Source organism: Trachypithecus francoisi, unplaced genomic scaffold (assembly GCF_009764315.1).
Source record: "Trachypithecus francoisi isolate TF-2019V2 unplaced genomic scaffold, Tfra_2.0 Lachesis_group0, whole genome shotgun sequence".
Classification (NCBI taxonomy): Eukaryota; Metazoa; Chordata; class Mammalia; order Primates; family Cercopithecidae; genus Trachypithecus; species Trachypithecus francoisi.
In genome coordinates this window covers 56,359,040-56,386,674 of record NW_022681453.1, presented here as the reverse complement: position 1 = coordinate 56,386,674, position 27,635 = coordinate 56,359,040, and the positions used below count along the sequence as shown (strand labels likewise).

The following is a 27,635-nucleotide window of genomic DNA, read 5'->3' as shown; positions in this document are numbered from 1 at the left end:
GGCTCTCTCCTGGGCTCCATTTTGGCCAGATTTCCTTTGTCTCCACCGTGCAAGAAGCAGGGTCGTCATCAGATTCAAAGTCTGACTATTACTGGGGAGATGCTGGGCAAGGAACTTCTCTCCCTGAAGGACAAGAGGGTCTGTACCTCTCAAGGCGGGGTACACAGCCCTCTCTTAGGGGCACCTGAAACCATAGGAAAGATGTAGAGCTCCATCCTGGGAACTCTTTTTCTTCTCAAAGTTTTGGGGTAGGTAGAAATAAATGAAGCCATTCAACTTCTAAATGATACTTTATACATAAATTTTACAATTACAAATGTATATAATATCTATATATAAGATATTTATATATATAGGAGTAAATGACAAAGCTCATGTTAACTTTTAGAGGAAAACCTGCGTGGGCTGCATTAGACTACACTCCTCACATCTCCAGGGAACATGATGGAAACATGCGGGAAGCACCCCATAGAGTCGCACCGAATTCCCAGCTGCGAGCCCCCACCCCGGCTAGGGATATACGGAGATGCAGAATGAGTCAAGCTCCACTTCCTTCTGCCCTGGTTCCTAAGTCCTCTCTTGCAGCATGTCTCACGTAATGGAAAGACCATGGCTCTGGGGCTAGGAGGACCTAATCTGGAATCCTAGAATGGAGTTATGGCTCTGTGACCTGACTTCAGTTTCTCATTTTCCCTTTGAGTATCATGGGTTTGACAATACTGTCCACCTGTGTGGAATATTCTCCTTGCCCCTCAGATCCCTGCTGCACTCTTCCCTACCAGGCTGTGTGCTCCAGAAGGCTGAAGCACATGCATGGTATGCATTGGCTCTTTTGCTCTCTGGCTGCCAGCTGGACTTGACCAATGGGAGACTTCGGCAGCGGGATGAGAGGAAAGGACTCCTCTTGGCCCCGCGGGAGTGACCGGGGGTCGCATTCCTTGGTGTGAGGGGCACGACTCCTGTGGGGAGCCTCTTCTTTGGCTGCAGCCCTCTGGAGGTCGCGTCACCTTTTCTTCCCCTTGTCCTTTAGAGCTGGATGGGTGGGGGTAAAAGCTTTCTGTGGAGGCTGGCCTTGGCATGTTTCACCATCCTTTCCTGGTTTCCCTTCATTTTAACCCTCCCACGACTTTGAATCTAGTCTCTGCATGACACGCTCTTCAATGATCTCTTTTGAGTGTGCCATTTCCCCCTGCTGGGATCCTGACCCGCAAACCACCTCACCAGGCTTGTGGAAGGATTCAGCAGACAGAGAGCAGTTTATAAGTAAAGCTTGGACTTGGTGCTGGAGAAGAATACTTGCTATCGCGAGGTGACAGAGTGGGGAGACAGGGGATGAGGGGGCAGCCCTGGCTAGAATCTTGACAGTAGGAGGCAACTCCTAAAACTCCTCCTTCCCCAGCAACCGTCCCCCACCCTGCAGCCCTGGGAGGCCTGGCTGGGGAGAGGCTTTTCCAGGGCATGTTTCCCACTGCTGTGGCAGCAACAGCAGCATCATCGATAACACGCCGGCTCCTCGGAGGCCTTCCTGGCTCCAGCCCATCTGGCAGGCGCAGGCGGCGAGGGACCCCAGGCCAGGAGCCGCCAACCCGCTGACTCAGCACAACGCTCCTCTCTGAGCAGCTTGGCTTTGGGTGGGAACCAGCCAGCCATCCGGTGTCCCTCCCCTCCCCTTGGAGGTGGCTGGACCAGCCCCAGGCCTTTAATAAGTGCTGGCTGTTGCCTGGTCCTGGCCTAGGTCGCTAGGAGGGGTGAATGCAAGCTCAGGCAGCAGAGAACACAGGCCTCTGATGGTCAGCCAGAGAGGGCTCTTTCTTCCTACCAGCCTCCCCTAGAGGCCCTCAAGGTCTTAGGATATCAGAGCTAGAAGGGCAAACCAGCTCCCTGACTGTGGAGATGGGGAAACTGAGGTTCAGAGAAAGTGACTTCCCGAGGTCCACTGCAAACCCCTATCAGACCCAGGCCAACACTGGCCAGGTCCTCACGGGCAGAGTCTCATGATTTCTTCTCTGGTGGAGGATGGTGATTACCAATGTCCCCTGGCCAGGATGAGCTCCTAGCAAATCCTGTGAGGTTGGAGGTACCTGTGTTTTGAAGATTTTAATAGTTTATGGGACTCTAAGTGCTTCATCCATTTATGACCTCTTATTCTCACAACAACTCCATCAGAAAGGAATTGGGGACTTCACTAACTAGAGGAAGGAGCTGAGGCCCGGAGACAAGAAGCAACTTGCCTGAGGTTGCACAGATAGTATGTGGCAGAACTAAAGTCACACTTAAGTCTTTCCTGCCCTAACGCTTTTGCTCTGCCAACCAGGCAACACAGTCTTTGGTTCTTCTGGAGACAGCACAGCATACCAAGAAAGAGCCGCAGCAGGGTGGGCTTTGGGAAGCCTGAGGTCCAGCCTCAGCCCTGCCTCTTCATTTTTTTTGGCCTAGCTCCTTCACCTCTGTGTGCCTTTCTTATCTGTGAAGAGTGGTGATCAGGCTTGCCCTGCTTTTTTTCATTTACTCTGTAAAACATGCAGGGTAGGTGCTGCTATTCCCATTTTACAGCTAGGGAACCTGAGGCCCATTCCTTTATTCATCATGAAGGAATTAGATGTAATTTGCTGAGATAGTTCTACAGGCCAGGTATGATGTCCCCAGAGAGGAAAGTGACCTACCCAAGGCCACATATCTAGAAAATGGCAGAGCTAAGTCTCAAACGGACAATGGGGGCTCTAACCTACACTTTCCAGCTTCTGGTATTGTGGAAAAACGGCCAGGGGATCACAATTTTCCAACTCTTGCAGGAAGCCACTTGGATCCTCCTTGAGTCAAGTCCGTGGCACTAAACAGACCCCAGGAATGACACTCTCCTGGGAACTTTTGGCCTGGAACATACTTACACAACTCCAGAGGGGATGAAAATATCCCAACCCACTCCCTACAGACTCAAATTAGCAATTTTCTTATTCTTTATAACCCCTCTGGAAATTCCAACTATGTAATATTAGTCTAAAATTAGGAGTGTAAGTCACTAGAGAAAAGTCCCACAACTTGGGGAGAAAATGTTTTTGTAGCCTCATCCTGAGCATGTGTTCTAAATCAGAACACAGCAGCTGTCTTTCAAATACTTTGTTTTCTCCTAATCCTTATAGATTGGAGGCAAAATCTTTTGAGAGAATGTATTTTTACTCTACTGCCAAATGCCAAATTCAATCCCGGCTTTGAGTTTCCAGGCTCTTCAGGTGAGGCCCAGAGCACCTGCACAGGAAGAGCCTGTCCCGTGGGCCCAGAACGCCTCCTTAAATGAGGGGCACTTTAATGACAGCAGCAATAATGTCACCCGCGGCCAACACTACGGACTCGTTTGGATGTACCGGGAACCTGAGTGAAGTGTTTTACAACCATTATTACATTTAGTCCTCATAACAGCCCTCTAAGGTGGATATTATCTCATTTTACATACGAGGGCAATTAAGGCCTAGAAAGATTAAGAGATTGACCAAAGCCATATGGCCCTAGAACCATAAGCTGTGAAGTTAGACTTTTAACCCAAATCAGCGTTAACTCTGCAGTCCACCCCAGGGTGCTGTCTCCAATAATAGTTGCTATTTCTTGAACACATACTGTGTGCTACACACAGTGCTAAGTGTCTTATATAATAATCTCTCTTTTGTTTTTAATATGTGTTTTTGTTTTTTTATTTTTATTTTTGGAGACAGAGTCTCTCTCTTTTGCCCAGGATAGAGAGCGGTGGTGCGATCTCGGCTCACTGCAACCTCTGTCTCCTGGGTTCAAGCGATTCTTCTGCCTCAGCCTCCTGAGTAGCTGTGACTACAGGCACCCACCACATGCCCAGCTAATTTTTGTATTTTCAGTCGAGACGGGGTTTCACCATATTAGCTAGGCTGGTCTTGAACTCCTGAACTCAGGTGATCCGCCCGCCTCAGCCTCCCAAAGTGCTGGGATTACAGGCGTGAGCCACCATGCCCAGCCTCTAATTTTCTTGAGGTCTATGACCAATGCAGGCCTTTTCTGGACATGAGATATGGGACAGGCAGGCTTTGACATATATGGATAAAAATGACCATGATATCGCCATGAATTAGATTAAGAAGGTGAAACGAAGCTCCTCGAAGCAGAGGACCTTTGTAGGTTGGGGCAATATGAGCAACCGCAGGGAATGGATATCAACAGGGGATAGGGTCAGTGTCCTTAAGCTGTCTAGGATTGAGGCAAGAGATTGCGAGCAGATGGAAGGGAAGGAGGTGAGTTGGAGCCCCCAGGGCGCAGGAACAAGCATGTGGTAAGTGTGAGCCCAGGGGTAGAGCCAGGCCTGCGGGGTGGAAATCACCCAGGGGCTTAGAGGGGAGAGAGCTTCTTGTCTCTTCAGTAGTTGTCTGTGGGTTGGGCAACCATCAGGAGCATTGTAGAGGGAATTTCTAATTTGGGGAGTGTTGACTTTTGGGGTGCTGACTTTCCAAATTACAAATTTGCCCATGCCTCTCTTCTGCCTGGCAGCATCCCCCGGATCCCAGGTGCTACCAACACAGCCTGAGAGAGCTCCTCATCCAGGAGGACAAGGCTCCCACAATCTGCTGCTGACTGGTCACATCCACATTTTAGCCCAGGAGCTGTGGCAGCCATGCTCCTCCCCTGCCGTTTTCTGAACACTTGGAGAATTTCACACTCTTGGGCCTATGCACACACTCTGCAAATCCTTTCACCTTTCTAGGCACTTGTTGCGTCTGCTGAGCTGTGATTACTCATCCACAGACTGTGCACCCCTTGAGAGCACGGCCTAGTTGGGGTCACCGTCATAACTAGACGTGACTGGAGTATGGACTATGTGTTTAATGAATGCAGTGAGGCTATGGGACATTGCATGATCTTTTGAACTCTTTTTTTTTTTTTTTTTTTTGAGAAGGAGTCTCGCTCTGTCGCCCAGGCTAGAGTGCAGTGGACGGATCTCAGCTCACTGCAAGCTCCGCCTCCTGGGTTTAGGCCATTCTCCTGCCTCAGCCTCCCGAGTAGCTGGGACTATAGGAGCCCGCCACCTCGCCCAGCTAGGTTTTTTTGTATTTTTTAGTAGAGACGGGGTTTCACTGTGTTAGCCAGGATGGTCTCGATCTCCTGACCTAGTGATCCGCCCGTCTCGGCCTCCCAAAGTGCTGGGATTACAGGCTTGAGCCACCGCGCCCGGCCATGAACTCTTAAGATCCTGCTATTTCTTTTCAGTCGGTGTTAAATGCAGGGTCTACCAGGTACAATGGCACGGTGAGGGTGGAGATGTGCAAGTAACAGCAGCATTCATGATGCCGAGACAGCCAGGGGCTGGGGCCAACAACCAGGATGTAGGGGGGGAGCAGAAGGTAGGGAGGGGGCCACCTAGTGACCATCAGGCATCTTGGTCCTCCTGTCTCATAACCCAAACTCCTGGAGCGAATGGGTAGGAAAAGGGGGACCAAAAAGCAATGGGGATGGGCATGGTGGAAATGAGCTTTGATTATTTCTCAGGATGTAGAATTAGGAGCCCCGTGCCCCCCAACCTTCACTAGGTATTTCCAAGGGAATGGGTATCCAGAAGCCAACATCCAGCCCCTCTCCCACCCAGCTCCTTCCATCAGCACCACGAGGTCAGCAGGCCGTGTCAAGCAAGGAGGACCAGTCCATGAAAATACCTGCTTTTTAGCCTTGAGGGAGCCAAGAAAACGTCATCAGAGTCCAGACGCCACCAAGAAAGCCCGCCACAGACGCCTCTGTTCCCTTCCCTCTTTGCCCGTCAGTGGAGGTAGCGGAGCTGCCCCTCTGGAAATTTGCTATGTGACATCAGCTAGTGTTGCCACCTCTTCCGACCCCGGGCTTCCCAGGCTCCTTGCTCTGCACCCACATTGTAAAAAAGGAGCCAGAAACTCAGGCCAGCCTAGTTTCTTACGGTGGCTGGAGAAACAGGGTGTGCAGCTTCGCTTCTTCTGTGTGTCACCTCTTTGTTCCTGGGCTCCACACACAGCGGGAGGAAGGAAAAGGGAATCCGTTCCAGGGAGGTGCTGGGGGAGGGCTCTTGTGGGAGCCTGGAAACCCTTTCTTGACTCTTGACCAAAGTTACTTTTCTTCCTATTTTTATTAACATAAATCCCTACGTGTGTTTGTGTCCAGAGAAAGTACTACGAATAACTGATGACACATTCGTTAACTTATGATTCATCCTGGGGGAGAAAGAGAGGGAGAAAGGACCAGGAGCTTTGGAGGCTGAATATAAAGTGTTGTCAAATATTTAGCAAATGATCATCCAAGCCACAGGGAAAAAGTCAGAGATGGGAATTTGAAAGCTGCCAGGATTTAAAAGCCATTTAATGCTAACCATCAGTGCCAGAGAGCTGAGAGCATTTCTCCTCCTCCTTCCATTGGCAGCAACAGCTCCGATAATGTGGAAAGGCTTGGATGGGCTGCGGAGCGCTGGTGGGAACTGAGACCGGGCAGCGGGGCTGAAAGACTTTTTGTTCAAGAAAGCTTGTAAATAAGGGAGCGCCTCAGAGGTGGACTCTATCTTGTCTACTGCCTGTACATTCTCTCTTTCAAGAGATCCCTGACCATCAGCTTTCTACACAGAAGACTCTAGCCAGTCATGTGGGTGTTTCAAAATATCCTGATGTTTGGCATCAAGGAAGAAAAAAAAGAGCCATATGACTGACTGAATTTGTCACTTTCCTTCCAAATGTTTTGATGTTACTTAGACAACGGCTTCAGTCTTTGTCTATCTGTCATTCTAAAGGTTTGAGCTCAGAAGGGCTCTCTCCTGAAGGGTTAGGAACCCTACATTTTTAGGGCTGGGGTCAGTCCTCACTTCTATAACTTGATTCTTTGGAGATACAGTAATTTTTAAGCAAAAGATGAACAGGTCTTTCTTGATATTTTGGCCTGAAAGCCTCAGGTCTGCAGTTAGGTCTCATGAGTGTAAATACCGTAAGACAAGATAAATTAAGGAAGTGGCAGGGAAATTTAGGTCAGTGGAAATACACGTCCCGCACAACAGAGGCCTCCAGACAGTTTGTTTACACCCATAAGCTTGTCCAACTTGCCTTATTTTGTTGTTGCTGTTTGGTTTGGTTTAGGCTTTTAGTAGCCTGAAGCCATGGTTTTTAATTTCTGTCCCTAGTGATAAGTGGAAAAGAGGTATAGGGAAGAGGCTTTATTGGCCCAGTCAGAAACAGAAACTAAGAACGCATGACTGTATTCTCTCTCTTGGACACCCAGTAAGGCATTCTTCAAAGACATAGTATGATGAGTTCATGAGTAGCCAATGCAAATGAATTCAGCGGATTGAATCAACGAATCTATTCATTGTGCCAAGAATGAGCAGACTGTCCTGCCTTCAGGAAACTTAGAATCTATTTGCTTGGGAGACAAGCATTCCATTAATGATGCGGATAGTTAGCCTCTGAGTTCAGAAAAGTAAGAGATCTCTGGACAGAGTGGTCCCAAGGAGGAGGACAGGAAGGAGGACAGGAATAACCACAGCAAAACTACCCTGCAGAAGAAAACAGGAAGTAGCTCTTCTCCCTCAGTTTTTTTTTTTTTTTCTTTCATTGTGTTCCTGTTATTTTGCTTCTCTGGAATGTCTTCTCTCCTCCTCTCTACCTATTCCAGTCCAACACTTCCCTGAGGCCCTCTTCAGCAAATCCACAGATTCAGTCTCTAGGATTCCAATCTTCATGTATCTTACTTCCTACAAACTCTTACCATTCACCTGGCATGTGATTTAATCTGTGCATTTGAATCTGTAGAAAAAAAGATGAATCTTTTCTCTTCAGTTTATAATAGGTAAATTCTTTGTGGCAGGTGTCAAATCTTTTTTATCTTTTTTAGAGACAGGGTCTCACTCTGTGGCCCAGGCTGGAATACAGTGGCATCATCACAGCTCACTGCAGCCTCAACTCCCGGCTCAAGCAATCCTCCTGCCCCAGCTTGTGAGTAGCTGGGACTACAGGTGTGTGCCACCACACATGGCTAATATTTAAAACTGTTGTAGAGATGGGGTCTCGAACAGGAGACCAGCTCAATTGATCCATCCACCTTGGCCTCCTAAAGTGTGGGGATTAAAGACATGAGACACCATGCCTGGCCCAGATACCAAATTTTAAAACAGTTCTGTGTTCCCCAGAGTTTCTAGCAGTGCTCAGTTGCTGGCCACTGGCTCTGTGGGTGCACAGTGGCATTGATTAGCAGGTAGTATACGAATAGGCTGCTGGTGGTGAGTGAAAATCTCGGTTAGGATTGTGGAAGAAGACTGAATTCTGGGTAAGCCCAGGGATATACTGCATATCAGCATATCCAGGTTACAAAACACATGCTCTGAGCCGTCTGATTCTGAAGTTCCCCTTCCCTTCTTAGTTCTGATTGTTAAAGCAGATGTAGAGTTCCGAAAAGTTGTAAATTGAGTAAAAAATTAATTTACTGAGAACGAAAGTGTATCAGCAGTTCCACTCACATATTTTAAAATGTCTAAGAAAGAAAAGAAAAATAAAGAAAGAAGGAAAGGAGGGAAGGAAGGGAGGAAGGGTGAGAGGGAGGGAAGGAGGAAAGGAGGGAGGGAGGGAGCGAGGGGAGAAGGAAAAGGGGGAAAAAAGAAAGCCCAGGGGCTAGGGTGGGAAACACACAAGACTCAGTAAATGAAATACTATCAGCAATTTCATAATATGGTAATTTTTAATATTAAAAGTAAATTGTAAATGTGTCTTTATAAACAATATGCATAAAATAGATCATATTCTAAAACCGTTTCTTTTTAAAATGCTTTTTCACAGTAAATTTCTTAGGTGTCAGATTTTCCCTCAGAATAGTGCAACTAGAAGAAGGGAAATGTTGGCAGTGGCTCAGGACTCTCTGCTAGTACAAGTCCTTGTAGATCTCCTGCAGGAGCGGGTGAAGACTCATGTCTGTCTCCGTCTTCTTGATCACCTGCAATAGCTGCACGTGTTCCGTGACAATCTGTCTGAGGTCTGTCATTTTCTGGAGCAGCTTGGCAAACAGCTGCGAGGACTCAGGGTGGTTCAGCTTCAGCTGGAGCTCCAGGGCTTGTAGCAGGTTGTCTTGAATGTCTTCAATGGGCTTCACATTCAGCAAACCTGGGCGGTCTGAGGAAGCACAAATGGAAAACACAACACGGAGTTCAGTCAAAAAATCCTCTGGGCCCCACCTCGGAGGCCTAAGCAGCTCTACCAAGCAACTCATCCGTGTTTTTGGTTTGTTTTGCTTTGTATCTTAAATAGGTGGGGAGCAAGGGTAAGCAGATAATGGGTGAGAACTGAGAATGTAATCAGAACCAAAATAATCAGAGGTCTTTGCAGGGGCCTTTTCTGGCCAGGATGGAATCTGTGTGGTCAGCTGATGGAGCACGGCATCAAAACAATCCCATTCCCCAAATGAAGTTTCCTCTGCTAACATGTTTCTACTCAGAAATCTCCTTTTCTTTTTCTTTCTTTTTTTTTTTTTTTTGAGATGGAGTCTTGCTCTGTCATCCAGGCTGGAGTGCAGTGGCACGACCTCAGCTCACTACAACCCATGCCTCCCGGGATCAAGCTATTCTCCTGCCTCAGCCTCCTGAGTAGCTGGGATGATAGGCGCTCACCACCACGCCTTTCTAATTTTTGTATTTTTAGTAGAGATAGGGTTTCACCATGTTGGCCACGCTTGTCTCAAACTCCTGACCTCAAGTGATCCACCTGCCTTGGCCTCCCAAAGTGCTGGGATTACAGGCATGAGCTACCACGCCCAGCCAGAAATCTCCTTTTCAACTTCTGCTCCTTCCTGATGAATCCATGTTTTATAGCTTCTACTCAGTTTCTTATCATAGCTTCAAATATGCTCTTTCCACAAATACGCTTTTAAAAAAAGGCTTGTCTTTTTGCTTAATTTGCTTATGCTATGTTTGCTGAATACGGCGTATTTCCAAACGACAAAACACAGTTTTAAAATACTGATACATTTTAACAGAGGTTTCTTTTGAGTGGTAAGATTGCAAGCAATTTTCACTCATTCTTTAGATTTTTTCTTTAGTTCAGTTTGCAAATGGTGAACTTAAATACCTTTTAAATATTTTACTTTTTTCTTTATGTAGATCTTGTTAGATTTATTCTCAAATACTTTATAGCTTCTATTGTGAATGGGCCCTTCATTTTCATTACATCTAATATATCCCCGCTGATGTGTAGAAAACTAATTGATTTTAGTATATTGAAACGATTCCAATTTTCTGAACTTTTGTCAGTTCAAATAGCTTTTAATCATGGATTTCTACTTTTTTTGGATAGATAATTGTATCAGCAATGGTAGCTTTATTTATTTCTTCTTTTGCATCATTAACCTTTCTCATTTCCTCTTCTTGCCATAGTGTTGGCTAAAACCTCCAATATGGGATTAAGTAATAGCAGCAATTCTTGTTTTATTCCTAACTTCGAAGAAAATGCTTCTAATGGTTTATCAGCAACTATGATGTTTGCTATAGATTATGGGGGACATGTTTTACTCCTGGCTTATCCAGGGGTTTTAAAATTTTAATTTGTTTTAGTCAGGAATGTTGTTGAATTTTTATCAAATGCTTTTACATTTCTGTATCTAAAGAGCTATGATATCTTGAAGAGTTATGGTTTTATCTTAACCTAGCACAGTGAATTACATTAACAGAGTTCCTTATACCCTTGTACTCACTTGCTAATATTTTATTATAGGGTTTTTGTACTTGTAGGTGATACTGGTTTAGAATTATTTTGGGGGCCATTCTTTGCCTGTTTTAGTAACAATGTTAACTAGCCTTATACACTGAGTTGAGAAGTTTGCCTTCTGTGTCGACATAGTAATGATCTGTTCCCTGATGGTTTCTTAGAATTTGTTTGCAGAACCATCTGCGCTTAGTGATAAATCTATCATTATCTTTAATTTTTCTTCCATAGTTTTTATCTATTCAGGCTTTCTACTACTTATATGGTAAAGTTTTAGTAATTTATATTGGAATAAAGTTGTAGATGATATTGTTTTAGAATATGAAATGTATTTATTCATGCCCCTTAACTTAATCTTAACTTAATGCTTTTTCTTTTCTTTTTTTTGAGACAGAGTCTTATTCTGTTGCCCAGTGCAGTGGCATGATCATGGCTCGCTGCAGCCTCCAACTCCTGGGTTCAGGTGATCCTCCTGCTTTAGCCTCCCAAGTAGCTGGGACTATAGGCATGAGCCACCACACCCAACTAATTTCTAAATTTTTTGTAGAGGTGGGGTCTTGCTACATAGCCCAGACTGGTCTTGAACTCCTGGCCTCAACCAATCCTCCTGCCTCAGCCTCCCAAAGTGCTGGGAATATAGGCATGAGCCACTGTGCCCAGCTCTTAGAGCTCTTTATTTGTGCATTCTCTCATTTAAAAAACTGATTTGTCAAAGGTTTATCTAGTTTTTGCTTTTTTAGAAAAACATAACTTTTGGTTTATTAATCAAGTCTGTTTTTAAAAATTTTGTGTTTTGTTTTTAACTTATTGAATTCCTTTTTCTTTAGGTTTACTTTCTTCTTTTTTTCTAGTTGTTTTGAGTTGAATGCTTAATTCATTTGGTTTGGTATTCCTTGTTTTCTAATAAATGCATTGAAGCCCCCACATTTTCTTCTTAGTGCCACTTTGGTTTCATCCCATGGGCTTTGATCGATGGTATTCTCATAGTTCTTTTCTAAACAGCTTGTCTTACAATTTTGATTTCATTTTTAACCTAAGAGTTATATAGAAGTATGTTTTAAAATTTCCAAGTAAAAAGTTGGGGTTTCAGTGTTTGTTTTCTAATCTCTAAGTTTTATTTTCTAATTTCCAGTTTGTTGCCTTGGTTAGATTATAAGGTTTTCTCAGTAAGGCTCACCAAGAAGACAGGATATTCACTTGATCATCTATCTCGTATTGCTTTCAAATTTGAGCTCTTGAAGGCTATTTATTTTCTTTTAAAAATTGTAACTCTTCTCTCCTTCATGGTATGAGTTTTACCCACCTTTAATATCCTTCATGACCTGGTCCTGGTCATCCTCTAGCCTCAGTTCTGTTTCATTTTGCTCCATGTTAAGCCATATTAATCTATTTCCATACCAAGTTCTTCAAACAGCCTATGTTCTGTCAGGACTCTGCACTTACTCAGATTTTATTCCTCCTGCCTGAAATGTTCTCACCTTCCCTTCACTCTTCTTATTGACTTCAACCATTTCTTCAAAATACAGACTGTGGTGGGATTCTATCCTGAAATCCTTCCTCAACAGTATCCCTTCCTCTCTCCTGTTCTTCTCATCTCCTTTCTCTGGGCCCCATAGCACCTTATAAATGCCTCAATCACAGCTATACTAGTAGATTACATTCACTGAATGGTTATTATTTTCCAAAGATCGTGCCAAGGGCCTTATATACAATATGCCATTTAATCTTCACAATAACCCCACAAGGTCATACTTTACAGAGGGAGAAATTAAGACTTAGAGAAAAAAGTTGCATCTTACCAAGATAGGCCACTTGCTAGTAAATGCAGAGCTGATATTTGGATCTAAGTCTGTCTGGTTCCAAAGGTTCTGCTCTTATTCCTTATTATCTTGTATTGTAAGTTTTGACTTTCTTGTTTCTCCCCCATTAGACCATGAGGTAATAGAGGGCACAGACTGTGTTCTGATCATTTCTGAACTACCAGTGGAAACACAGGAAGCATTTGGTCGACTGAGTTAATGAGTGAGAAGGCTGTTCTGGCCAAGAGCCCTGGATTGAAAAGCACAATTCTCTCGGCTGGTGAACAGGTCTGAAGGCAGAATCCCTATACAATGAAGAAGCCTCCTGTAAACTATGTTTTCCTGTGTCTAATAAACTCTAGTAACCTTTATCCATTGAGATGAGGCTCAAGAGAACAATGTGAGATGGCAGAGTGGTCTCAGAGTGGGATTTTCAGAACTCTAAATATTCTTCTAAGTTAACTTTCATATTTTTTTTTCCATTAAAGAAGGAAACTGGTCTTTAGTTTGATTTTTTTCCCTCTCAGGTCTCCAACATATCCCATTGACCAGAATAAGTATAATTTTCTTTTTTAGATTTCAGCATTCAATCCTGGAACCATCAGCAAAACATCTCAGATTCTGAGAAGGAACAAATGATCTGGTCCTGGCCTGGAGAATTGGGCCCCTGGGAGCATGGGGCCTTCCTCACAGTTGCTATCTGGGAATGAAAAAGCCACTGACGCTTCACTGAAAGCTGGGCCCCAGACTGGCACCTTGGTTTAATGACTATGGATCCTCTGGCTTGATAAATGTGTGCATCTCAAAGGCCAGAGGCAGACGTGTGTCTAAAGACAGGTGCTGAGAGAGGCCCTCCTGGGCTGGGACCACTCGGCCTGGGGTAGGCCTCTGCTTACTAGACACTGGCTCCTGAAACCTTTCTGCCGCTCCTCCTTCCTCCACCTGCTCCTTCTCTCTCTCTCTTTTTTTTTTTTTTGGTAGAGATAGAATCTCTACATTGCCCAGGCTGCTCTTGCATGCTAGGCTCAAAAGATTTGTCCTCCTTGGCCCCCCAAAGTGCTGGGATGACAAGCGGGAGCCACTGCTCCTAGCCTCCTCCTTCCTCTTGAGCAGCACCACTGGGGTCAGCCCTTGGGCTGAGGAGATGATGTTAATCTACTAGGTCCCGTTTATCAAACAACCAAGCCCTAACATGCAACTGATCAGGGCTTGCTGGAAACACTTGGCTCCGATGCAGTGTCATGGAACTGGCCTCTCTAGGAGTGGAGAGGGATCTGGTTTGGATTTTCAAACCCCTCTTTGGCAAGTTATTCTTTATGATGTGATGGATGAAGCTTGGCTGAATTGCTGAAATTTTGTGGCCATGGAGTAAGTATATTTTCTGCAATGACAAGTTAGATCATTTACAGATCAGTCCCATTGTTCCCCTGACTGAGCCTCCGTTAAGGCAAGATGGTTTAGGGCAGGAGGGCAGCAGAGAAAAGTTGTATATTTTACATCTAAGGCTTTCACTCACCAGCTCTGTGACCTTGGGAAAACTGATTAAGATCACTAGGCTCAATTTTCTTGTCTAAACAAAACAGATCAGAGTAAACAGATAATCTCAAAAATTCTAATTCAAAAACTATAAGATTTATTCTCATTTGTAATTCCCTCTACATAATTCAGTTGGGGAAATATACTCAAACATCTAATTGAAAAAGCACATTAACATTAAACTTAAAACACCTGACTTACTTAAACAACAGAAAAGCTTCCTTTGGTCTTCAAGCTCTAGTCAACGGCAAAAGAGATCCATCTGCCAGAGTTGTTCCCTACCCTCCACCCTCCAACTGGTCACAACTCCCCACTAGTCTCTTTCCCTTTCTGCTCCATGCACATTCAGTCCTTTACTGAGCTAAGCCAGGTGCCACAGTTGTGCCACAGAAATCCATCCAAACACCCAGACTGTGCCAGAGCCTTTCTCTTCTCTCTCCATTCCCAACAACCTAGTGCCTGAAAAGGCACTGTTCCCAGGAGGCCCACCTGAGATCCTCTCCCTGCACCTTGCTGAGGTTACAGTTGAGTCTGGTGTAGGGCCAGGGCCAAGGGTCCTCTCTGCTCGGGTAGGCTGCCTAGAAGGCCCTTTTGGGAAGTTTGTGTGACCCAGACTCCAGGACTGAGCACTCCAGGAGGCTGGAGTCAATTACTAGTTCCCTACTCCCCAGGCTGTGAAGAATTGGGAAAGAAACCTTTCCGGTCTCCATCCACATGGTCCTGGAATTGATTATAGAGCACTGTTGATTATGGGCAAAGCTTCTATCTTATTCAGATCTGGTTCTGTGAAGTGGAGGGTTTATCTGAAGCAGATTCAAACATTCTGGTCCTCTTGAGATCTGCCCACCTGGGCTGGGTGTTTCCCTAGCACAGAGTTTCTCAGGAGGCGTCTCAATTAGGGAACCAGATGACCACAGCAGAGTCTTCTGAAGGAGAGGCAGAAAAACTAACGTGGGGGGTTTTATCTCTATTCTAGGAGTTGCTCTCCCGGCTTTCCGCATCTTTCCCTATTGGCTCTCTGATAGAGACTAAAGTGAAACTGACTGTCCCTAGGGCGTTAAAAAATAACAAAACAGAACACAAATCTGATTGCAGGGCAGCTGTAAATTGCTCCACAGACAATGAAAGACCTTAGCTCAGGTGCAGGCTGAAAACTGGAGGGAAGGCAGGACTACTTAGGGAACTCAGTACTTTGCAATTTAACTTCCTTTTGCGCTTCCTCTCAAGTTTCCTTTATTGCACTGCTCCCTAAATTCACAGGCATGTTCTAGGAGGCAGTGGATTGGGAAACTGAAGACTTGAGTCCTGTCTCTCTTCCACTAAGTTTCTGTGGACAAATCATCTAATCTTTCTGGGTTTGGGCTTAGTTTTCAAGACAATGACATTTCTTTCATAAGCGTATGGTGAGAATGAAATAGGTAGAGGAATTTTAGAACATATTATAATTCTTGTGTTTGTTCCAATAAAGGCAGTTTCCATGGGGTTGGGGTCAGAAGTGTAAGTAGGAGTGGATGGCATATCAACAGTCAGGAAATTTGAAGGTTTTTGAGTTGTTCTTGGTTAGAGAAGAAATTCAGAAGCTCAAGAAAAATAATGCCTGATGCAGACACGTTTGGGGTGTCAGGCAAGTTCTCATTCCTGTGGTCGCGTGCATGTAGGCAAGGTGGTTTAAGAACAATAACAAAACAAAAAACCCATGGAGCCCCAATTCACTACTTCCTTGAAGAAATGATGCTGGGAATTTGGGGGGTACTTTTCTGATCCAACCATCAGAATCATAGTGCGCCTACACGGAATTCAGCAAAGTACCACGGCGTGGCCTATAGCAATTCCTTCCCACCATCCTACTGACAGGAAAACATCATTTAGCAAAGTTATACATGTGTCCTCTTCATATTTAAATTTGAATTGGAGCTTGGTCTGGTGCAGGGATGATCAATTTTGGCTACATATTAAAATTATCTGGGGAGACTAAAAAAGCAAACAAATGCCTGGAAGCCATCCCTAGAGATTCTGACTCACTTGGCCTGGGGTATGACCTTCAGGATTTTTAATAGTTCCTGGGTGATTCTAATGTGTGGCCAAGGGTGCACATTACCAGCTGAGTGAGAAGCAGTTGGAATTACAACTCTGCAAGCTAGGTAACCTTGGGCAAGTTCCCTCACCTTTCTATACCTCCGTTTCCTCACTTTAACAACTGGCGCTGTAGCGGTAATTTAACTCATAGTGTTGTTTAGAGGACTGATGGACATAGGGAAGGTGCTTAGCACAGTGTCTGTTGCACAGTAAATTAGCTATCACTATTTTCATTACTGCTCTGTATCCTTGCCTCATTTTCTTCCTATCTTTCTTTTCCTCTCATTTCTCTGATTTTCTTGGGTCCTTTCTATATTTTTCCTATTCTTTCTTCCTCAATTATTGCTTTCTTCATCCTTTTTACTTTCTCTTCAGCCTTCCCTCCCCTCCACCCCTGCCCCCCGCTGCTTTCCGGATGTTTTCCCCTTTCTATTCCTGGGCCTGCACCTTGCTAGGTATTTATAAGAACGCTAGCAAGGCCAGCTTACATTAATCAGAGGTCTGAACCATGGATGATTTGAAGAGCAATGTAGTTTACTGCTGCTTTCAGGGAAAGGGGATGACATAAAATAGAGATCTTGCAAATGCTTTGACAAACAGATAAAGATCATCTGTAACCAGCACATTCTGCAGTGAACACATATGTTGCTGAGAGCCTTCACTCTGAAGTGGGTTAACATTCTGACACTCACCGGTTTAAATAACAGTTTCACATTTAATTGCTTCCCCTATCTATGCCTGATAACAATAATATATATGACTGGGCCGGGATGGTGGAGCGGGATAACCATAATAAAATCAAACCAGCCAATATTTTCTTTGATCTGCCCATTAAATAGCGATTACATCTCAACTTGCCTCATCTCAGACACTCTACTCCCACCTCCAATATGCAACTCCCAAACCACAAACCAGAGCACAAGCCCATCTAGTGACAGGGTGGGCCACCCTTTCCTGTGTGCCCTGTTCAAAGCCCCTCCACTCGACAGCACCACCAGTGGAAAGTGAGCATGGGCTGTCATTTCCGGGTCTCTCAGAGTGAAAATGGAACCTGAGATTTCTGTCCCACCCCGGGAAGCCCTTGTGTCCCTACCTCTGTGCACCCTGGGGTTAGGGGCCCCTTGTCATTCTAGTCATTCCAGGTCACTCAATTTACATCCAGCCACGTGGTTTGCTCCCCGCCTTTCTGTCAGGACCAGGGGAGCCGTCTGCAGTCCCCGCTTAAGCCTAGTGATGTATGTACATTTCTGCTTCTTCTCTGTCCAAGAAGAAATCTGATTGGGGCTGGAAATGCGGGGTGGGAGGTAGAGGAAGAAGGGTGGTGCTGAAATAGGAAGAACGATCCCTTCCAAGTCTCCCACTAACCTGCCATCTCCATGCCCAGAATCCATCTGGTGGCTCTACCCTGCGATGCTCTGGGTAGGATAAGGGGAGGGAAAGGAAGAGAGAAGGGAAGACTAAGAACTCCTACCCTTCCTTACTCCCTCAACCTCTGGAAATGGCAACAGCACACCAAGGGCAGTAAGTGAAGTTAAAACCTGCCAGGTATGACTTTTCTCCACCCCGCTCCCCCACTGTCCTCCTTGCCAATGTCTCTGAGAAAAACCTGTGATCTCGGAACCCAGGCACACTCTCTAAATACGGTCTAAACATATGAAGTCCCCAAAAAGTTCATGGGAATTCCTGAAGGCTGGGAATCCAGCAGTCCTGCCACTCTCTGTCTCCTCTGGGGGCCACAGGACGTCCGAATCCTCCCCACTTCGAGGCCCTCCCCTTCCTCCAGGATCTCTTTCCTTCTGGGTTTTGTTCTCAATCCACACCTAATCCCCTTAAAGTGATAGCTGATAAAGCGATTAGCTGATATCTCCTAGAGGTATTTATATTGTAATAAGGGATCTTAAAAATCACTGTTGGTGGCATTTCAAGCAATGTGACTGGCAGGATTGAGTGGCGCTGCTTCAAATTATATCATATAGGACAAAAGGGAAAATGAGCATTTACTGTGTGCTGAACATGTCCTGGGCATTGTGCCAGAGGCTTCACATCATGTTATTTGGTTTGCTCAGGGTACTGATAAGGAAATTAAGGCTCAGGGAGGTAAATAATTGCCGCAAGCATACATCTAGGAAGAGAGTGGGGATTTGGAACTCCTGTTCCTCTGATTCCAAGGCTTTGCACTGTGCCAGCCTGCCTCTTCTGGTCTCCCTACTTGTGACGCTGGTGAACCCTCCAAAGATTTCTCTAGGACTGAGTGATGCCTTCACTACCTGTATCTGTTAGGAGTGACTTGAACCAGTGCTGGGTTTTCATTCTTCCTCACTTGTAGATGATCTGTCTGAACGTCTTGGTGAACTGTGCCAGTCTGGAAGGCTGCCTGGGGTCACTCAGAGTTTAAACACATATTGTGAGAGCCCAAAATGATAAAGTACCCCAGAAAGCAGCCCCGACTGACCGGCCGAGCCTCTTCCAGGACTGCAGGTGTGGGGACAGGAATGACTCAGCATTCGATCCAATAGTCAGTCTCTGAGGGCAAATCCAATTGCTTGCTTGCTCATTGGGATGATCCCAGCCTACCATGCCTGGGCTGGGGAAGGGGTTTTATTTCTCAACAGTCACAGATAAAGATGCTTCTATATTTTACAAACAACAAAAGCCTGTAGTATATGTTTAAAGTGTATCAGATGATTCTAGGATGTTTCATCTCCTCCCCATCGTTCTATCCCCGCCCTCAGCTCTCTGGTTTTTAGAAATTCGGTGCCAATTGAGAACTCATAAATAAACTTCACCTTTGTCAAACCAAGTCTATGGGGTTATGAAAATGGTGAACTAATGGGACATTTCTAGATAACTCAAAGCGAGTCATTATTCAAAGCCATTCTGCCAACTAGCTGGGGGGGCAGGGTGAGAGGAGTGGCCTAAGAGAAGAGCCTCATAAGCTATGCAGAAACAACATGGGTGCCCGTAAAATCTTTTCCAGTTAATAAATAAGTGCTATTACTCTCGGACACAATCGTAGCCCAGATAGGGGACAGGAACTATGCAATAACACTCTTTGGCTGTTGTCCTGCTCAAGAGAAAGCAGATATCCTTGTTTATTTGCAATATTACAAGAAAAGAGAGAAAAATAACTTTCACCATGTAGGCACCAGCCCGTCTTGTCCAAAAAAACTCTACGGATGAGGGAGCTAAATCTTTAGCTGGTACAGGAGAGGTGGGAGAAAGTGGGCTGATTGTTGTTCACAGTATTTTTAATATCTATGTTTTGTAATATTTTGGGTTTGGTCTCCTCTCCAGTTAACTAGTAATGCAGACTGGGCTGTGCAGAAGCAGAGACTCCATAAGCTGGAGTTTCCTCCAGGAAAGCAATGGCCTATTCAAGCAAGCGCACCCAGCCTTTTGTTCCAGAGAGAAGACGACACTTTCCATTTTAGAGCTGGGAACAGTTTCAAGATTTTGAAGGGCAGCTATGGGACAGTGAAGAGAGATGAATACACCCAAACCCAGTGCTCCTCAAACTCAGTGCTGATGGAACACTGGTGTTCTGTGAGCTGCAGTGAGTGTTCTGCTGTGACAGCTGCGTCAGGGTTATTCTGTGTGTTTCTGAAGGGCAGGAAGAAATGAAGGGACTGGATGGTATTTCAACAATTTAACATTCCTCTCATACATTTTTCTGCAACCACTTATCTATATTAGAACCTAGTATAAGATGGTATCTCATTAAGCAGAGATGTGTTTACTCAGTTATTTAAAGTTTACTGTCCATTTTTGTGGGGAATGCTGCAAACAGTACCATCATTTCCAGCTATCTGCTGGCTGAACACATTTAAGAACCAGAACACCAGTCTTCAGCCCTATCACCAGGCCCTATTCCTTCCTTAAGTAATTTTCAAAACCTAGGGTGTTAATTTTGTTAGACAGATTAAAATGGTGTCTTAAGGAGGACTTTGGATATTAATAAGTAATATCTGAACTATAATCTGGAGATTCTTTTTCTTTCTTTTTTTTTTTGAGACAGGGTCTCACTCTGTTGCGGGCTGGAGTGCAGAGGCACAATCATAGCTCACTGCAGCCTCAAATTCCTGGGCTTAAGCAATCCTTCTGCCTCGGCCTCCAGAGTAGCTTGGACTACACATGCATGGACCACCACACCTGTCTAATTTTTGTATTTTTTGTAGAGACGAAGTCTCCTTATGTTGCCCAGGCTGGTCTCAAACCTCTGGGCTCAAGGGATCCTCCCAATTCGGTTTCCCAAAATGTTGGGATTACAGATATGAGTCATTGTGCCTGGCCTTGGAAATTCTTAATTACAATATCTGGAGGCAATATGGAAATAGGAAGTTTTTGATAACTGCCAAAGAACTCCAAGACTGAAGCAATTAATTGAGATGCTTCCATATCTCAATACACAAAAGGCAGTAGGGTCTAATGGTTAAGTGCACCAGTTTCAAAGTCTGAGAGGCCTGGGTCTGAAACTTGGCCTCACTGATTAATAGCTCTTTGACCTTTGGCAAACTGCTTAACCTCTATAAATTTCCATTTTCTCCATCTATAAAAAGGAGGCAAAAAAAGTCCATGTATGCAGCCATGCAGTCTTCCTACCAAGAAATGCAAACAAACAGATTATGGATGTATATAAAGTGGCCAGGACAGATTCTCCCACATACTGAAGCTTTCAACAAATGGTAGGTAGTATTATTATCATTTCAGATGATTATTCACTCAACAAGCATTTATTGAATAACTTACTCTGGGCTAGCACTAGGCTTTGATTCTACTTGAATTCTAACAAATTTTACAAAAATGTATCTATCTGGTATGACCCATGGGGGAGTCCCAGGGGCCTAGGTTACTGACCTGATATAACTAGGTGTTATCCAATTAACATAAAATATCTGCTCCTCTTTGATCTATAAATGCAGAGCAATGAAACAACTTCCCTGCTTCTACCCTATTCTCCTTGCCCACTCAACAGCAGAAAAGTCTATGATCATGCCAAGAACAGCCCTCCAAAGTGGCTTCACAGAGAAGGAACAGTGCGAGAACTGCTGGAAAAAGAAGGAGCTGCCCTCGAGGTGGTCTGCGTCACCAAGCCAGACTCAGGAGGGTACAGGAGGAGGCTGGATGACTTGCCATCTGCGGCCATTGTAGTGGTATCAGCAGCTTCTCTGTCGTTAGGACAGAGATGGCAATTTGCCTTGAAAAATATATTGTAAAATCCAGTGAATTTCCTCCCCCATATCTTGGAGGTTTAGGAAGAACTGAAATGGATTCCAAACTGTTTTGAATTAACAAAAAGAGCTTTTGCCTGTTGCAGAGTTCCAGCTGGAACTCTCCTCGACTTTTTCTTCACAAAACAGCAAACACTCAAGGGGGCAAAACATCCACCAGAGTGTCCTGGGGCTTGTCAGCTTCACTGAGCTTTATGCTTGGCTTTGGCTGCTGGGTAGGTTTTGGGAGTTTGCTAGGGTGGCTGGCATGATGTTGCGGCGCCAGTTGCAAACATGGCTTTGCTGGAGGCAGTTTTATTACTCTTGACGCCGCCCAGCCTGTCAGTAAGACTAGGGAGTGCAAGGAAAGTTATTGCTTACCATGATGACCAAGGAAGCGCTATTCCTGGCTTCTAGATATGGGCCTACTTTAGGGATACAGTGAAGAGAGAGCAGGTTGCAGCCACCAACACAAGGGTGAGTTTATTGACCACAATCCACTGGCCAGAGCCAGTGGGGGCAGTTAGGACACCCAGGTTTCAATGTTAGTTCCATTGTGGCACTAGTTGTTGAATCTTAGACAAATCGCTTAAGTCTATGACCCTCACTTTTCTTTCTGCGAAATGAGAATTAAGAGCCTAGGAGCACTGTCAGGATTGAATGAGAGAATGTACATGAAATGCTCTTAAAAAGGTACAAAGTCCTGAACTTTGGTTCTAGAATAGGTTGCTGTTCCTTTTATTTAGTTTAATTCTTGCCCCCAAGCTCAGGGGGGAGAGAGGGAAGAAAGACTCGAGAAGAACTAGGTCATCTTTCTCAGCAACTTGGTTTGAGAGCTGAGTGAACAGCGGAGATGCTAAGCCCCGGCAAATCTAAGTACCAATCAAATGGTATCAGCAGTTTTTAAGGCTGAAGTTCAATGGCAGCAATCTTAGGTAGCAACTCCAGTTTCCCCAGCAAATACTGAGTTGGGTCAAATCAGTTACTTTCATCTAAAAATCTCCTCTTTGGGTCCTCTAGGGACACCCCCATTAATCCCCAATTCCTTACCCCCGCCCACTCTTCGATGATGCACATCTTGCTCATCTTTCTTTTAGTCTGGGGCCCTAAGTGCCTTTGCTGAAGTGAAGTTCTTCCGTGAGTCCACAGCCAGCTCAGGATGAGGCCAACTGGATCCCCACCAAAAGCACTTCTTTCTGAAACCACCAAAGTAATTGATAGACTTTAGAGTAAACTGCAGAGAAAAGAATCACTCTTGTTAAGACTGGGTAGGATCAGAAATTTGTTCAGTGGATGAAAGCCTTTTGCTTAGCTGAATGGAAAATCCGGAATAGGAGGAAAAACTAATTGAGAAATTTTGTTTTACTCTAATGAAGCACAATCAAGGAGGTGGATCTCATTCTCTATGCCTGAGACTCAGATCTCACTTCATAAAGCCCAGAATTCTCATAACTGTTTCTTGTGTAGACCTTGCCTAGTAGAAACTAAATACCTTTGAATGGCTCATTTCAAATGCTTCCCTTCGTGTATGTGGGTAGGAATACAACTGCTATGAACGTACACATATATGTATGTATATATCTATATACATGAGTGTGCACGTAAACTTCTTGATAGGAAAAATAGGACTTTGTTAATTCTATTTTATCCTGAGGGCAAAGCCGTTTACTTTTCACTTACACCTTTCTGTACTCTTTCAATTATAAAATGACCGTGTATTACTTTTATTTAAAAAGTTAATGAAAATTCGGCTGGGCGTGGTGGCTCATGCCTGTAATCCCAGCACTTTGGGAGGCTGAAGTGGGCGGATCACGAGGTCAGGAGATCAGGATCATCCTAGCTAACATGGTGAAACCCCATCTCTACGAAAAATACAAAAACTTAGCTGGGCGTGGTGGCAGGCGCCTGCAGTCCCAGCTACTTGGGAGACTGAGGCAGGAGAATGGTGTGAACACGGGAGGCGGAGCTTGCAGTGAGCAGAGATAGCGCCGCTGTACTCCAGCCTGGGCGACAGAGTGAGACTCCATCTCAAAAAAAAAAAAAAGTTAACGAAAAGTATTAACGAAGAGTATGGAATGACATGGGAAACTGACTAAGTGAAAAGAATAGACATGGGATATATAGTATGCTTAGGAAAAATATTTGAAATAAATTAAATATTAATATATTTCCAAATTTTATTAAAAATAAAATGTGCCTTAAAATAGTAGATAAATAATCTGGGTGCAGTGGCTCATGCCTGCAATGCCAGCACTTTGGGAGACCGAGGCAGGTGGATCATCTGAGGTCAGGAGCTTGAGACCAGATTGGCCAACACGGTGAAACCCTGTCTCTACTAAAAATGCAAAAATTAGCTGGGTGTGGTGGTACATTCCTGTAATCCCAGCCACTAGGGAGGCTGAGGCAGGAGAGTCGCTTGAACCTGGGTGGAGGAAAACCCGGTTGTAGTGAGTGGAGATCATGCCACTGCAAGACAGAACGAGACTCCATTTCAAAAAATAAAATAAAATAAAATGAAGTAAAATAAAATACAAGAGAAATAATATCAACTGTTTTTCCAAAATGGTTTTTCAAAATTTAATATTTTTCTTCTGGCAAGCCTCTTATATACTGGAATCTCATCCTTTTTTGCTGAATTAAAGATACCAGAGAGTCAGGGATTAATTTAGGAAGTAGATTTGGTCAAGATATTAAACCATGCCAGGTAGTATATTTTTGTTCTATTAAACATAATATCGGCCAGGCATGGTGGCTCATGCCTGCAATCCCAGCACTTTGGGAGGCCGAGGCAGGCGGATCACTAGAGGTCAGGAGTTCGAGACTAGCCTGACCAATATGATGAAATCCCCGTCTCTACTAAAAATACAAAAATTAGCCGAGTGTGGTGGCATGTACCTGTAATCCCAGCTACTCGGGAGGCTGAGACAGGAGAATCCCTTAAACCCAGGAGGTGGAGGTTGCAGTGAGCCGAGATCGTGCCATTGCACTCCTGCCTGGGCAACAAGAGCGAGACTTTGGCTCAAAAACAAAAAAACCAAAAAACAAACAAACAAACAACAACAATAAAAAGCCATAATATCAAGTAGTTATTTTAAAGCGAATCACAACTGGACCCTGGACTTACAGCTCCAAAGGTAAACTATGGGTATTGTGATCTATTTGCACCCTAGGCATTTAAAGGCCGGTATTCCGCATGATGTAATGGTAGAGAGTGTAGAGTCTGAGCCAGCATGCCTGGTTCACAGTCCTGTCTCCATCTTTTGCTAGCCACGTGACCTCAGGCAAATGAGAAAACCTCTCAGTGCTTTGGTTTCCTCATTTGTAAAATGGTCCTTACTTCCCTGAATTGTTGTAAGGATTGAATAAATATGCATGAAGTGCTTAGAATACTGCCTGGCACACAGCAAATACTAAATAAATGTTTGCTGTTCTTATGACTACTGCACTATGCGCCTGATTTCAGAAACATTCTCCTTTCAACTGGACAACAAAAGATCGTGCTCTTTATAATACATTGTGCAGTTGTACACAGTTTACCACTATCCCCTGATGGGTTTTTCACAGAGGATATACTGTAGAGTACATATAAAAAGCTCACCTGAAGTCCACTTCAATAGGAAAAATTGCCACTTAAAAAAATTTTTTATACAGAGAGATGAAAGTAAAACTTTCTTCTACTCATGAGAGGCTACTGAAAGTAAAGTTTAGATTGGGCATGGTGGCTTATGCCTATAATCCCAGTGCTTTGGGGGACCAAGGCGAGAAGATCACTTGAGGTCAGGAATCTGAAACCAGCCTGGGCAACATAACGGGACCTCATCTCTACAAAAAATTTTTAAAAATTAGCAGGGCATGTTGGTGTGCCCCTGTAGTCCTGGCTACTCAGGGGGCTGAGGTGGGAGAATCACTTGAGCCCAACTGTAAAATGGCCATGTATCACTTTTATGAAGTAGCATGATCATAGCTTACTAACTGCAGTTAGAAGCTGCAGTGAGCTATGATCATGCAACTGCACTCCAGTCTGGGTGACAGAGTGAGGCCCTGTCTCACAAAAAAAAAAAAAAAAAAAAAAAAAAAAGGAAGAAAAAAAAAGAAAAAAGTCACACGTAGTAAAAAATCTGGCTTTTGGAACTGGTTAGTCAGATCATGTACTTGCAGGGCCAAAAATACAACAAATTGCTAAATAACTAAATTTATTTCTATGTTGTGTGTTCGGTTCAGATTGCATTCTTAATCACAACCAACTACCTCACAAAGGTATCTGAAGGGAAGCCATCAGAGGAATCCACAGAATAGAGTAGGTGGAGGTCAGTAGGTATTCCTTAATTCCTGATATCACGAAAGCAATTCAAAGTAGTATCTTACTGTTGGTAGGGCAGGAGCATGATTTGACCAGAAACACTTAGTAGTTCCTTCTCTACGTCAAGTAAGCATTGTCTAAGCAAAGTCATACATGCCATTACTTATAGGAACCAAAGATTAGATTGGCCTCTAATCTTCCTTTCTGGAAAGGAAAGAAAGAGACAAAGAAAAGAAAAAGGAGAAGAGGGCATTTGACTGGAAAAACTATATTGTTGACGGAAGAAAGAGAAGATCCTGGGTTACTCATAACTTTCATATGCAAACTTATGATACTCTTTCTTGGTACAGCGTTTTGCATGTGTAGAGGTGATTCATGGCATTATGCCATTGGCACTTAAAGTGACAAAGAACGCAGACTAATAAGGAAATCCAAAATTCTTTTGGCCATCCCACCATCATCCCACCCTCTTTCATAGAGGATCAAAAGACAAATCTTACCTCCACTGAGAATAATGACAGCAATAAATATTGCCAAGTCGCTGTCATCTAATTCCAGTGCATTGAACTTCACAGCAAACTCAAACTTGGGCTCCATAAAGTCACCAAAAGGCTTTCGCAGGCTCTTTAGAAACTCCCTTGTCATGAAGCCTTGGCCCTCGGATATGAGAACCCCATCTTTATTCATCAAGGAGGCCAGCATTGTGTAAATGATCTCATGGACTCCATATTTGAGGAGAGTTACTTGGTCGTTCAAGTCAAGATTTACGAAACCAGGAATGCTTTTGGCATACTCTGTGATCTCCTGCACAGCCTCCACGGAGCGAAACTGGCAGCCCTGAAAGATGCGGATGGCCACCTCTTTGCTCTGCTCCTGCAGCGGGGTGATGTGTTTGAACTTGATTTTATCTTCTCCCATCATTAAGGAATTCATGTCATAGATAACGAATGGCTGCAAATAAAACAGGGAAAACATGGGTGACTTGGAGATTTCTAACTTAGTGAATGCCATCCCAGTTCAGAAAACTGTCTCTTTATGTACACTTGCTTTGCTAACTAAAATCTTTAAAGCTGAAGATGCTTAATAATGAGAAAATACTCTCAAGTTATTTTATTCATCTTAATTATCTTCTGGGACCAAACATATTTCACCAATTTTGGTCTTCTTTCCCTTTAATTTACACTATAACACTTTACCTATGACTGGCTAAGAATCCCAATTTCTTTTGTTTGGGGAGTCTTCACTGTTGATTTTTATATTTATTTGTTTATTTATTTTGTTTGTTTTTGAGACAGAGTCTTGCTCTGCTGTCCAGCCTGAATTACAGTGGCACAATCAGGGTTCACTGCAACCTCCACCTCCCAAGGTTCAAGCAATTCTCATGCCTCATCCTCCTGGGTAGCTGGGATTACAGGCACACACTGCCACACTCAGTTGGTTTTTGTATTTTTAGTAGAGACAGGTTTTCACCATGTTGGCTAGGCTGGTCTTGAACTCCTCGCCTCAAGTGATCTGCCCGCCTTGGCCTCCCAAAGTGCTGGGATTACAGGTGTGAGCCACCATGCCCAGCCAATTGTTGATTTTTAAAATGATACAAAATCTACTGTTTATCTTGGCTTTCAATGAAATACACTTTTAACCTTCTTTCACTAAAAAATCATTTCAGCAACTCAGGGTTGAAAATACCCACCTGAACATAAAGCAACTTTACAGGCTTAAAACAATTTTTTTTTCTTAATTTTTTTTCCTTTTCCTTTGTTCTCCTTCACAAGTAATAACTTTTCAGTTTTAGATGAAATCCTCTCAGATCGCAAATGAAACTATGTGCACATAAAATATGCTTAACTATTAAAAAATCACTCTGAAAGCAGATTAGAGCTACTGAACCAAGAAAATGTCTATTTCTTTTTTTAATGCTCTGGAAGCCATCTATTTCACAAAGAGCAGATATAGAAGGCCTATAGGCGAATGCTGCAAAAAACCAGTTTTGAATTTATATTTTAAAATATCTGTC

At 44.0% G+C, this 27,635-nt stretch overlaps 1 protein-coding gene across 5 annotated transcripts in view; it reads right to left on the bottom strand.

Moving 5' to 3' along the window:
* Positions 1–8,660: 8,660 nt before the first annotated feature.
* The window catches only part of PPARG (peroxisome proliferator activated receptor gamma), a 145,074-nt gene continuing 126,099 nt past the window's right edge, over positions 8,661–27,635 (bottom strand). For all 5 annotated transcript variants that reach the window (XM_033210711.1, XM_033210709.1, XM_033210710.1 and 2 more), the window contains 2 exons: positions 26,122–26,572; positions 8,661–9,119 (listed from right to left, as the gene is read on the bottom strand). In XM_033210711.1, the coding sequence (XP_033066602.1) occupies positions 8,872–9,119; positions 26,122–26,572 (699 nt within the window). In that variant the 3' untranslated portion in view covers positions 8,661–8,871. The remainder of the gene's footprint in view (positions 9,120–26,121; positions 26,573–27,635) is intronic.